Source organism: Natator depressus, chromosome 3 (assembly GCF_965152275.1).
Source record: "Natator depressus isolate rNatDep1 chromosome 3, rNatDep2.hap1, whole genome shotgun sequence".
NCBI classification, from domain to species: Eukaryota; Metazoa; Chordata; order Testudines; family Cheloniidae; genus Natator; species Natator depressus.
In genome coordinates, this window is record NC_134236.1 from 100,945,814 (window position 1) to 100,959,672 (window position 13,859).

At 41.7% G+C, this 13,859-nt stretch overlaps 1 protein-coding gene across 2 annotated transcripts in view; it reads right to left on the reverse strand.

Annotated features, from left to right (window-relative positions):
• MED23 (mediator complex subunit 23) overlaps nucleotides 1-12,749 on the reverse strand; it is a 55,663-nt gene extending 42,914 nt beyond the window's left edge. For both annotated transcript variants that reach the window (XM_074948442.1, XM_074948441.1), the window contains exons 1-8: nucleotides 12,561-12,749; nucleotides 5,872-5,903; nucleotides 5,661-5,748; nucleotides 4,545-4,669; nucleotides 4,299-4,410; nucleotides 3,465-3,563; nucleotides 2,439-2,540; nucleotides 1,083-1,152 (exon numbers count right to left, since the gene is read on the reverse strand). In XM_074948442.1, coding sequence (XP_074804543.1) covers nucleotides 1,083-1,152; nucleotides 2,439-2,540; nucleotides 3,465-3,563; nucleotides 4,299-4,410; nucleotides 4,545-4,669; nucleotides 5,661-5,748; nucleotides 5,872-5,903; nucleotides 12,561-12,620 — 688 coding nt within the window. In that variant the 5' untranslated portion in view covers nucleotides 12,621-12,749. The remainder of the gene's footprint in view (nucleotides 1-1,082; nucleotides 1,153-2,438; nucleotides 2,541-3,464; nucleotides 3,564-4,298; nucleotides 4,411-4,544; nucleotides 4,670-5,660; nucleotides 5,749-5,871; nucleotides 5,904-12,560) is intronic.
• Between the last annotated feature and the right edge of the window lie 1,110 nt (nucleotides 12,750-13,859).

Below are 13,859 nucleotides of genomic sequence, written 5' to 3' on the forward strand. Positions count from 1 at the left end.
CATTAAGTGAGGAGTTATTGTAGATGGTTAGTCCACCCACTCTGGTTTCCTGCCTTTAGCAGTAGTTATACCACTATACTGTAGTAGCAGTGGGTGTGGGCAGGACTACTATACACAGCAAGCACCTTTAATATTATTTCTACCTTAAACTGTGTATAGTCTGTTTGTGGGGTCAGAGAATGTATCAAGTCAACAATACACCTGGTCATTTATGCAAATACTTGAGCAAATTAGGAAATTTCTTCCAGGACTGAGAGTCACATGAATAAATCTTTTCCATGCGTTTGGTAAAATATACTTAAGAGTGTGTGCATACTCTTGCAAAAACAAACAAACAAAAAAAAAAAATCAAGGAACTCAGTGGTTCACAGCTGACATTACATCCTTAATCCCACTACATTGCTTTTGTGTATTAAAGGAATCAACTGGAGATAATGGAAGCTCTCAGAATTTTAGGTCCTGTATAGAGACGAATGAAATAACAGCAGTAAATACAGGAGTTACTTTTCTTAAGATGTACAGGAAAAAAAGCATCCCTCTTCTTCTAAAAGAGCAAAAATAGTATTAAACAGGACTGAAATGCCCTAATCAAACTTTTGCAGATTTCTTGAGAAAAGTAAAACTGAATGAAAGAGCCTTTTTTTATGGAGACTATAGGCTCACATAAATTAGGGAATTCGGCAATGGTGCAAATCCCTAGTCTAGATGTTGATTCAGAAAATGTCCATTAAGTCTGACACATAGCATACCTACACCAGTGCAAAGGTAATTAAATATAGGCACACCCTTAAATTCATAGGCCACGTTAAAACCACAGAAGGGACAATATCACGTTGTGCAGAGGGGCAAGTGAAAAGAAGCAATTTTCCACTTTCTATCTGTGCTTAAAGCAGTATTTTTAATCTGGTTAATCCAAATAAATTTTCAAACTTTTTAAAAATTGAGGCAGGATAAAAAAAGTCATTGATAGGTATTATATAAATGCTACATACTCAAGCATTTTGCACGGATTAACATATAAAGCTAAACCCAAATTAGCTAGGCCTACTGGCTAAAAATTCAATTCACTCATGCTTTCTTACCACAAATGGAATTTATTCTTGCGGTGGGTCTGAAGGTATCCACAAAGTCTGATACTAAGTTACCTAGCAACTGAAAGAAGATTATTAATACTAAATTATTTACATTAACACAATATTCAATTTAAAATAAGACATTAAATCAGGTAAGCTACTTGAAGGATATATGCTCTTTTTGGCAGAAATCAGAGCAAATCGAAATAGCTACTTTTCATATGTACAACATTCTTGCAATGTACATTATTTAGTGCTTTTCATGTCAGGTTTAAAATTCTATTTAGCAATAGAACACCATTTTCTTCTCCTGAGCAATTCCTCAAAGGCACTTAACTTACCACTTCTTGGATGAAATCCTGGCCCCAGTGAAATCAGTGGGATTTTCACCCCGTATCTCCTCTAATCAAAGAAACATGCCCCTTTCTGTGCAAGCAAAACCAGAGATCTGGTTCTTCAAAAGAACCAAAAGGATAAGGGGAACGTGTACTGAATGGAAGTGAAGGCTGTTTTCATTATTTGAATGAGAATTATTTGAATTTCATTATTTGAGAATGCCAAATAATTCTGTAATGGTGAATATCAGGCCACAAAACTGGCCATACTGGAAAATTAAAGCTATTTGCTTATCTTCCGAGTCATATGGAGAGTGTGAATAAAGCTGGTAGGCACATGAAGAATTTCAAGCCAGTCTCAAATGCTAAAATTCAAGAACATAACATTCAGATGCACATCTAAAGCAATATGGCCAAAGTTTGTGTGTCGTTTTTGTTGTTGTTTTTAAAGAGGTGCCTAATTTAAGTCCATATTTAGGCACTTAAATAAGTTGCCTAGTTTTCCAAATTTTAAATCAATGTGACCTGCTGAGCACTCAACAATTTTGAAAGTTAGGCACTTATGCTCAGATCATGCCATTGACTCCATGCAAGCACAGGGATCTGCCAGCAAATCAACTGCAGGATAGGGGCCTCATTTAGTGCTCAAATAGAGACTAAGTGTATATTTGCAAGTGCTACAGAGGCACAGCTGCAGCTATGCCGCTGTAGCGCAGACAAATACTACAGCAATAGCAGGGTTTTTTCTGTTATTCCAGTAAATTCACCCCTTGAGAGATGACAGCTAGGTTGATGGAAGAATTCTTCTGTTGACCTTGCTGCACCTACAGTGCGGGTTAGGTTGACCAAACTATATTGCACAGGACATGAAATTTTTCACAGCCCTGAGCGATGTAGTTAGGTCAACCTAAGTTTTAGATATAGACAAGGCATTAGGCATCCTTTTTTTTTTTTTAAATCACACCCAATGTTTTGTATGGAGAGAATGAGGAGCATATCACTTTATAAAATATAATGAATAAACCCTTACCCAATGAGGAAGCTTTCCCTCAGGGTACAGTTTTCTTATCTCTGTAACTGCGAAGTAGGCAGGTAATAAACAAGCATTTCTTTCCAAAATATAGGCTACAACCTAGAAATAAGTAAAATTTAAAAATGTAAGGCAATTGGGACAATTACCATAAACAAATTATTTCAAAATATTTAAACTACAATGAGCTATAGAAGCTAGACATATAAGATCTGAAGGGACATTAAGTTACTTTTTTAAACTGTGACTTGTGTTAACTAGTATCACATTAGATTATAATGAAATTGTAATTAAATTGTATTTTGTTTTTCACCATTTATGCTGTTTGCTTTTTACATTTTACTCAGTTGGAACAATGAAAGAAGAGTGGTGAGATTCAATTTCTGGTTCTAATGCGCTAGCACAACACTGCAATATCTGGTTGCAACAATGGAAAATATTTAAATCCAAACTGTTTTTCTTTTTTTTTTTTTTGGTTTAATGAAAATATTAATACTGATTTCATAAAGCTTATTTAGCATCCCTTTAAGGCTGAGATTCTAAACGGACTTTACTATGCCCAGGTGGGAGAGGTAAACCACCTTGTGTCTCTAATATCCTGGGATCGACATGGTTACATCACTGCATTCTACTATACCTGGGCATTTCAGGAGCTCAGATAGCCTGGAAATGGCAATGTTGTAGATCAGTGGTTTTCAACCTTTTTTCATTTGTGAACCCCTAAAAAATTTCCAATGGAGGCGCAGACCCCTTTGGAAATCTTAGACGTAGTCTGTAGACCCCCAGGGGTCACGGACCACAGGTAGAAAACCACTGTTGTAGATAATACGAGAAGGCTCACCATTAGATGACCCTGAAATACACTGGCACAAGAGCCAGTAGAAAACACATCATCAGCTTTAGCTATTCATTTATATCAGATCTAAAAGGCTCCAAAGAGATCCATTTTAGAATACTGTGAAAATCCATGACAAAAGATCGAGACCAACTCTTTCATTGTGACACCGTATAACATTTTAGAGTTACCTCTCTTGCTGCTAAGAGCTGCTGTACAACAGCTGAGCTCACTGTGTTAGGAATAGTTAGGATTTTCTCCAGGATCACCTTCAACAGATCTCGCACACCCTGAGAGAAAATCATATAGAAATTAACATTCACAAAAATTCTCAATTTCTAGCAGACAAAGTGTATCAGAAGACAGCTCAGAAAATATTACGGGTAAGGTTCGGTGCTTTGCTTCTAAGAGTCACAGTACAGAACCCACTGCCCGGGTTCCAGCCTGAGCCTGGAAGTCAACACAGCAATGAAACTGCCCCGCACCCCAAGCCTCGCGAGTCTGAATCAGCTGGCACGGGCCAGCGAAGGGTTTTTCTTTGCTATGCAGACATACCCCAAGAGGCAGATTTACGAATGTCTTCCTCAGTGCCTGCACTGGCAAAATCTTCCCACACCAGATACAGTGCTTCTTTTAGGTGCCTTTTACACCTACAGACTGCTGCTCAGTCTGACCCTTTACACAGCATAGAGATGGGGGTGAGGATATTACCCTAAATGCTTTTATAACAATACTTTTCCAGAAAAACAATTGTTGAAATTGCATTAGGATTATTATTTAGTTTGGAATTGAAAATGGAAAGTAAGCTGACTCTGTGACCATGACTGGGAAGTGAGGTGTACATCAGAAAATATTAATTAAGATGTGGTCCGCACTAGGAAAACAAGTTAAGAATATCTGGTTTAATTGATGACGAAATACTAAACTGCCAGAGACAGGTTCAACACTTTCTCTGGAACACCAGAAAGACGCACTGTAAACTTATAAAAAACACCAGAGTTTCCAAACTTTCTTAGGAAAAGTACCTTGTAGTCTACACCTCCAATTATTTTCCGGACCAGTTTAAATGTTAATGCCCACAGCTGTGTCCTTTCCCATTCAAGGGTGTCCGAGTTTATTAGAGATTCACACACCATTCTAGTAAAAAAAGAATACAACAGTGAGTGATGTATAAAAATAAGCAGATGATTTCCAATGAATCTTTTTTAACTAGTCTACAATACTACAACTTACGCATATTGCATTTCTTGCTTCACGCACACTAGACATACCTGGGTGGCAACAGACCAGTCTCGACTGCCATTGCTAAACAGTCATACAAGAAAGAAATTCTTTTAGGACTGTGCTGGCTGTGGATGAATCTTACAATCCACTGGACACATTGTTCATGAGATTCCTGGAAAACAGTGGAGGGGAAAAATAAACTACTTACTATGGCAATGTAAGTAACTTTCTCTTAAAACCACAAATTGCTACACTATGAGAAAAAGGAATAACTGAGAGATAATAACTTCTGGGTATTTAATCTATCAAAGCTTGCTTCTTTAACATCCACTTTTATCTTATTTCAAGAAATTTCCCCAAGCAGTGACATACAAAGTTATATCCCAACAGCCTATGTGAAGAGAAACAAAGAAAGTATATTGCTGGTCTGACTACAGAGTTGAAATGAAGACTTCATATATCCAGTATGTAATTAAATTAAACCATTAATTTGCCAATATTAACATTTTATAATAGGAGGATATACCAAAGTAAGGAATGATACTTGTGAACAGGAACAAATAATCAGATTACTTTGAAATAGAGTGGAATCGGCTGCCAAACACAGGGTGCATCAACAGAGATTTGAGTGAATTTTTGCAGTGCATAAAGTAAACAGAGAAGTTCAACGATTGCTTTAGAAAACCCTATGCATAATGCATTTCTTTCTACCTATATCAAAGACCCATGTGTTGCAAGAATGGTCGAGTCATGGGATAGTAATATTTTATGCATAAATGTTTTTCGTGAAATATATCCCTCCTTTCATTCAAGCCCCTCCTTCAGAACCTCTTCTACCACAACAGCTATAAGAAATTACCCCATTTACCCCAGAAATGACCCTGTACTTTTGATATTTATATTTATAAAAGGAGTTACTCTTTACTACTACACCATGTTATGCACCAGCCTTTGCCAAGTAATCATGTAATTGCACCGATGTCATCAATATCCTTCCTGTCTAAGATCACCATAGTGTTTTGTTATTTCCCTACAACTTTTCTTTCCCACATCTGAAATTAGACTGTGAGCTGTCTGGGACAGGAATCATGCATTAGCTATGTATCTAGTACACTATCAGGTGCTGTAAAATATAGCTACATTAGCAATACTGAAATGCTTACCTGGGAAAGACTGCTCCAGAACTGTCTAAAAGCTCCCAGGCAGCTGATCAATTTGGTTCTCTCATCTTCAGGAGTGTCCATAAACATGCTATTGCAAATAAGAACACTAGTTATCTGCAATGTGTTCTTGAAAGGTAGCACAATTAAAACAGCAGATATAGAAGACAGTCACAATGAATCACATGCACAAATAAATTGTCATGACACTCACCCAGGGAAAGCCTCCTCTATAACTTCTGTTTTCTGTAAGAGAAAGACACTGGGGTTCAACTCTTGGTGATTAATGGCAAAATGATCTAAAGCTCTGCTACAGATACACTTAGTAATAATGGAAACAGAATTATCAAGATGAGGCATGTTCACTAAAAAGTAACATAGGATCACACCAATGGTCTTTCTAGCCTGATATACTGTCGCTTGAAAGTGACCTGCACCAGATGCTTCAGCAGGTACAATGTCCCTCCTGCCCTCCCATGCCCTTTGACAAATATACAACAACATTTCTTGAGGAGTTGGGTGGAGGGAGTTTCTCTCTAACCCACAGTGATTGATTTACGTACTGAAGTAGGAGGATTTCTATTTTATTCACTTTTTATTCTAGCTTGTATAACTGTGGATCTTCTTACAAATATAAAGATCTAATCGTCTGAATCCTACTGAGTTCTCTTCCTAAATTATATTATGCAGCAGTGAGTTCCACCGGTTAATTATGCTTTGCGTATAAAAGTATTTCCTTTTATTTAATTTACACCTGTTGACTTTTAATTTTACTGGATGATCCTATGGTCTTGGATTATAAGGATATATAGAAATACTCAATTTACCTTCCTTATACCATTCATTATTTTACATATCCTCTTACTTTTCTCCTTTCTGAACAGTCTTTTTTTAGTATATCATGTGAGATTATTTCCATCCCTCTAATAATTTTTGTTGCCCTTGTATGGTCCTTTCACACTTCTTTTATATTTAGATAGGGTGTCTAGTGCTGAACGCAATATTCAAGATGATGGCACCACATCAATGTATATATAATGACATTAAATGTTTTAAGTATTATTTTCTTCTGGTAATAGGATGTGAAGGAATAGAGGGTGCCTTTGACGGTCCTTTTCACCTGCAAATCCTTGCATTGCCTGCTTACAGCAGCTTATAGCTTTTCCAAGTACCTGCAAAGAATTGACTCTCCTAAGTTCTTGACAGAAACTAAAGTCAGTTTCACAGCTAGGAGTCCGGGGGCACCTTAAAGACTAACAATCTGTTAGTCTTTAAGGTGCCCCCGGACTCCTCCTTGTTTTTGTGGATATAGACTAACATGGCTACCCTTCTGATACTTAGGGCTTGTCTACACTTACATTTTATAGCGCTCTAACTTGCTGGCTCAGGGGTGTTAAAAATCACCCCCCCGAGCACAGCAAGTCTGAGCACTTTAAAGCGCGAGTGTAGACAGGCACGAGAGGCAGGGAGCCACACTCCCAGCGCTCGGAGCTAATCCCCTGATGGAGGTGGATTACCAGAAGTGCTCGGAGACCTCTCTCCCAGCACTCGCGCGTGACCACACTCGTTCCCACAGCAGCACTTTGAAGTTTCCAGTGTAGACATACCCTTAGTTTCACAGCTGTCCACAGAGTAATGAAAGTTACTAATAGCAGCACTGAAAGCAACTATTTGTTAATTTCTCTAGTGGTCGGCAAAGCCATGAGTACAATAGAAACATTGGAAGTGTCCGTCCTAACATTCAGACACAGTATTTAATCAGTTCACATTATCAGATGATCTTCACAACCATAAGCCCAAAACAATTTTGCAGACAAAAGCAAGCTTCTCAGAAAAAATATTTCAAGTTTGTTAATGATGTTCTTTGTCGCTTCAGGGCGGATATAAAAAGATATTTAAATTAGAGCTGTTGATTAATCGCAGTTAACTCACGCGATTAACTCGAAAAAATTAGTCGTAATTAATCACAGTTTTAATTGCACTGTTAAACAATAGAATACCAATTAAAATTTATTACGTTTTTTGGATGTTTTTCTATATTGTCAAATATATTGATTTCAATTACAACACAGAATACAAAGTGTACAGTGCTCACTTTTTATTATTTTTATTACAAACAATTGCTCTGCAAAAATGATAAAGAAATAGTATTTTTCAATTCACCTCATAACAAGTACTGTAGAGTAATCTCTTTATCCTGAAAGTGCAAATTACTTATGCAGATTTTTTTTGGTTAACTGCACTCAAAAACAAAACAATGTAAAAATTTAGAGCCTACAATCCGCTCAGTCTTACTTCTTGTTCAGCCAATCACTAAGACAAACAAGTTAATTTACATCCGAGGGAGATAATGCTGCCAGCTTCTTATTTACAATATCACCTGAAAGTTTTGTAGCCGGCATTACAAGGTATTTACATGCCAGATATGTTAACCATTTGTATGAACCTTCATGCTTCGGCCGCAATTCCAGAGGACATGCTTCCATGCTGATTACGCTCGTTAAAAAAATAATGCATTAATTACATTTGTGACTGAACTCCTTGGGGGAGAATTGTATGTCTCCTGCTCTGTTTTACCTGCATTCTGCCATATATTTCATGTTATAGCAGTCTCGGATGATGACCCAGCACATGTTGTTCATTTTAAGAACACTTTAACTGCAGATTTGACAGAACTCAAAGAAGGTACCAATGTGAGATTTCTAAAGATAGCTACAGCACTCGATCCAAGGTTTAAAAATCTAAGTGCCTTCCACAATCTGAGAGGGATGAGGTGTGGATCATGTTTTCAGAAGTCTTAAAAGAGCAAAACTCCAATGTGGAAGCTACAGAACCCGAACCACCAAAAAAGAAAATCAACCTTCTGCTGGCTGCATCTGATTCAGATGATGAAAATGAACATGCATTGGTCCGCATTGCTTTGGATCATTTGGAGCAGAACCCATCATCAGCATGGATGCATGTCCTCTGGAATGGTAGTCGAAGCATGAAGGGACATATGTATCTTTACGCATCTGGCACATAAATATCTTGCAACATGGACTACAACAGTGCCATGTGAACACCTGCTCTCATTTTCAGGTGACATTGTAAACACACTGGTTTCAGAGTAACAGCCGTGTTAGTCTGTATTCACAAAAAGAAAAGGAGTACTTGTGGCACCTTAGAGACTAACCAATTTATTTGACCATAAGCTTTCGTGAGCTACAGCTCACTTCATCGGATGCATACTGTGGAAAATACAGAAGATGTTTGTTTTTATACACACAAATCATGAAAAAATGGGTGTTTATCACTACAAAAGGTTTTCTCTCCCCCTACCCCACTCTCCTGCTGGTAATAGCTTATGTAAAGTGATCACTCTCCTTACAATGTGTATGATAATCAAGGTGGGCCATTTCCAGCACAAATCCAGGGTTTAACAAGAACGTCAGAGGAAGGGGGGGGGGAGGCTTCTGCAGGTGGTCCACACAAGAGATCCACTTCCTGGACACTACAGTGCTAATAAACGATGGTCACATAAACACCACCCTATACCCGAAACCTACTGACCGCTATTCCTACCTACATGCCTCCAGCTTTCACCCTGACCACACCACACGATCCATTGTCTACAGCCAAGCTCTGCGATACAACCGCATTTGCTCCAACCCCTCAGACAGAGACAAACACCTACAAGATCTCTATCAAGCATTCTTACAACTACAATACCCACTTGCGGAAGTGAAGAAACAGATTGATAGAGCCAGAAGAGTTCCCAGAAGTCACCTACTACGGGACAGGCCTAACAAAGAAAATAACAGAACGCCACTAGCCGTCACCTTCAGCCCCCAACGCATTATTAAGGATCTACAACCTATCCTGAAGGATGACCCAACACTCTCAAAAATCCTGGGAGACAGGCCAGTCCTTGCCTACAGACAGCCCCCCAACCTGAAGCAAATACTCACCAGCAACCACATACCACACAACAGAACCACTAACCCAGGAACCTATCCTTGCTATAAAGCCCATTGCCAACTGTGCCCACATATCTATTCAGGGGACACCATCACAGGGCCTAATAACATCAGCCACACTATCAGAGGCTCGTTCACCTGCACATCCACCAATGTGATATATGCCATCATGTGCCAGCAATGCCCCTCTGCCATGTACATTGGTCAAACTGGACAGTCTCTACGTAAAAGAATAAATGGACACAAATCAGATGTCAAGAATTATAACATTCATAAACCAGTCAGAGAACACTTCAGTCTCTCTGGTCACGCGATTACAGACATGAAAGTTGCGATATTACAACAGAAAAACTTCCAATCCAGACTCCAGTGAGAGACTGCTGAATTGGAATTCATTTGCAAATTGGATACAATTAACTTAGGCTTGAATAGAGACTGGGAGTGGCTAAGTCATTATGCAAGGTAACCTATTTCCCCTTGTTTTCCTAACCCCCCTTTCCTCAGACGTTCTTGTTAAACCCTGGATTTGTGCTGGAAATGGCCCACCTTGATTATCATACACATTGTAAGGAGAGTCATCCCTTTACATAAGCTATTACCAGCAGGAGAGTGGGGTGGGGGGAGAAAAAACCTTTTGCAGTGATAAACACCCATTTTTTCATGATTTATGTGTATAAAAACAAACATCATCTGTATTTTCCACAGTATGCATCTGATGAAGTGAGCTGTAGCTCACGAAAGCTTATGGTCAAATAAATTGGTTAGTCTCTAAGGTGCCACAAGTACTCCTTTTCTTTTTGTAAACACACTGGCACCATTATCTCCTGCAAATGTAAACAAGCTTGTCTGTCTGAGCAGTTGGTTAAACAAGAAGTAGGACTGAGTGGACTTGCAGGCTCTAAAGTTTTACATTGTTTTATTTTTGAATGCAGTTATTTTTTGTACATAACTCTACATTTGTGAAATCAACTTTCATGATAAAGAGATTGCGCCACAGTACTTGTACTAGGTGAACTGAACAATACGATTTCTTTTGGTTTTTTTACAGTGCCAAATATTTCTAATAAATATAAAAAGTGAGAACTGTATACTTTGAATTCTGTGTTGTAACTGAAATCAATATATTTGAAAATGTAGAAAATACCCAAAAAATCTAAAAAAATGGTATTGCATTATTGTTTAACAGTGCAATTAATAGCTATTAATTTTTTAATCATGCGATTAGTAGTGATTAATTTTTTTAACTGCTTGACAGCCCTAATTTAAATACATTTTTCTGTTAAAAAATAAGCAACGGCCTCCTCCCTAAGCCGTAATGGGGGTGGGGGAGAGGGAAGGAGCAGCAGCCTGGCCCCTCCCTACTGTTCCTGGATGCACCGCCTTGGCATTGGTTGCTGAGGCCAGTACCTACCAGCAGTAGTTGGTGCTGTGCGGCTTCTGGAGACACACAATGCGGGAACCCATCTTCCAGGTTTTGGGCTTCGGCCCTGGGGTGGTGGGCCGGCAGGATTTTGGGCTCTGACTCCAGAGCTTCAGGCTCTGGCCCCGGGGCTCTGGCCTCCAACTCCGGCCATGGGGCTTCGGGCACTGGTCTCCGGCTTTGTCTGCTGAGCTTCGTGGCTCAAACCCTCCCCCCCCCCCATGTCTCCCTCGCAACTCCCATCTCTCCCCCAGTCCTCCCAGCCTCCGCTGCCTCCCCCCCTATCCCAGGCTTAATTTGTCCCAGGACTTGCTGTGAAAAGTGATATTAACAAGCAACTATCATTTTTCACAGAAGCAGACTTACTAACAAAAAAGGCATCCAAAAGCGCAAAAGGAACAATGACAAAAAACAAGAAGATGGAAAACACTTTATTTGGGTTTCTATTCTGTTTAGGTCCAGTAAAGAATAGAGAGAACTTTATATTATTTTTACTATTGATTCTGAAAAAAACCCTACATTAATAAGTTACAATGATTTGGATATGTATAGGTACATATTTATTTTTTTGCCTGAAGTTAATTAAGTATTTTCAGAAAACATGTCAGACTGGCCACCAGCAAGAGTTTGTTGTGAAAACCACTACTTTAAGACCTACATATCCAGGCCTTATCCAAGTTTTGTTGCTTCTACTTAAGTTTCAGTCTTTTCTGTCCAACTGCCAGATCTCTTGTTGAGGCCCTTGTCATCCCAGGCATTGACTACTGTAACCCAGCCTCGCTGACTCTGATTCCTGCCACATCACATTCCTTAAGTCCACTAAAAATACTGGGATCATCTTCCTGGCTTCAACCACATTTCCCTACTTGTTGTACTCCTCTCCTGGCTCCCCTCTCCTCCACCGTATCAAACACAAACTCCTTAGTTTTGCTTTTCAGGTGTTTTTATCATTTAGTTCTGTGCTACTCAGCTTGACAACTGAATGACCCATCAACCCTGTCTTTGCTCTGCCAGTGATGCCTGCCTTGATCACCCCCTTCTCTTTCGAGTATTTCCATGATTTCTCCCAAGTCATCCCCCTATTCCTGAAAAAGCAAAAAAAAAACCCTTCCCATCAGAATTGCCAAAGCCACCATCTGTCCTCCGTTTAAATCCTTCCTTAAAACCAACTTCTGCCGTATCTACCAACCACCACAGTCTAGCTTCGGTTAGGCCAAGTAGCGAGCTGGGACTTACGTTCTTCCACCAAACTGCTTCATTGCTGCCCCGTTCTTTCAGCCCCTCCTGAGCGGGACGCACCCGCTCTTTACTACCGTCACATCACCACACAGGGGCCCGTACTGCCCCCCGGCCCCCGCTGCACGGGCCACAAGGCAAGCATGGATCACGCCCCAATTCCTAAAAAAAAGTCTCGTGCCAAACCCCCCTCCAGCTCCTCACATCCCACAGACCCTGCAACACCCAGACCGCCGCCCAACGCCCCAGAGGCCCCCCGCGCAGTCCCCTAGGCCGGCTCGGACTCACCACCACCTCCTCGAAGATGCTCTGCAGCTGGGTCTCCATCGGCACCATTGGGATCGCCATGGCCCCGCCCGGGGGCTCAGCCCCAGACTCCCGGCGGGTGGCGGCACCGAAGCGGGACCAGCTACAGTTCCTGCTCCCCCGCCCGGGGTGGCCGGGCCGAAGAACCGAGCGGCGGCGGCGGTTTCTGGGTCCGGCGCCGGCGGCCGCGGCGGAAGGTGCGTCTCTGAACCCGTCCCCGCCGGGAAGCAGCTCCCCGGGCCGAGCAGTTCCGCGCTGGGGCCGCCCCCACCCTGCCGGCTCTCGCCCTTCCCCGGCCTGTGGCCGCCCCCCAGCGGTACGCGCAGGACCGAGGCCGTGCCCCGTGTGCGCCGCGGGGAGAAACAGCCCCGTGCACAGACCACGAACACAAGCCGCGCCCCGGCCTGTGGCTTTGGGTGTATGGCGCGGACCAGGCGAGTCGCACCTCGCGCCTCAGGCCTCGCTCAGGCCTGGCCGGGCCCTGGGGCGGACTCAGGCAGAGGCGTCCCCTGGCCCCGTGGAGCTCATCCAGCAAGTCCCGCTGGTGCGCAGTGGCGCAGGCCGGGGCCAGGCAGCCGCCCAGAACCCAGGGGCTTGTTGAGTGACAGGAGAGAACGCGTCGCAAAGCACCCACAAGCCTTCGGGGCACAGGCAGGGCCACTGGACGCTGAGCCCCGCCACTCTGTGGTAAGGGCCCTGGGCAAAATTTCTTCCTGGGCCCCCCTATTCTGGGGGACGGGGGTGGGGGTCAGGCTGCTCCCCTTTAATTTCTGTTGGCACAAAACCGAACCCTCGAGCCTCGCTACTTCCTCGAGGCCTGGTTTTGTTTGGGTTTTGTTGAAAAAAAGAAAGCCCTGAAAACTAAGCAGCTTATGTTTTGGGGGCTTCCAGTTTTGCCCCAAAAAATTTAGAGAAAGGTTTTTTTTTTTTAAAAAGAAAGGTTTCAGCTATCTCTGGATAATGGGTTTCAGAGTAGCAGCCGTGTTAGTCTGTATCCGCAAAAAGAACAAGAGTACTTGTGGCACCTTAAAGACTAACAAATTTATTCGAGCGTAAGCTTTCGTGAGCTATGCATCCGATGAAGTGAGCTGTAGCTCACGAAAGCTTATGCTCAAATAAATTGGTTAGTCTCTAAGGTGCCACAAGTACTCCTGTTCTTTTTTCTCTGGATAATGGTGACCGCATCAGATGACAGGATCAGTACTCAATGACTCCACTCGCTACTCTTGTCAGGAATCACAGTCTGCAGCAGAGCTAGTCTCCAAGCTACCTCATCAGTAC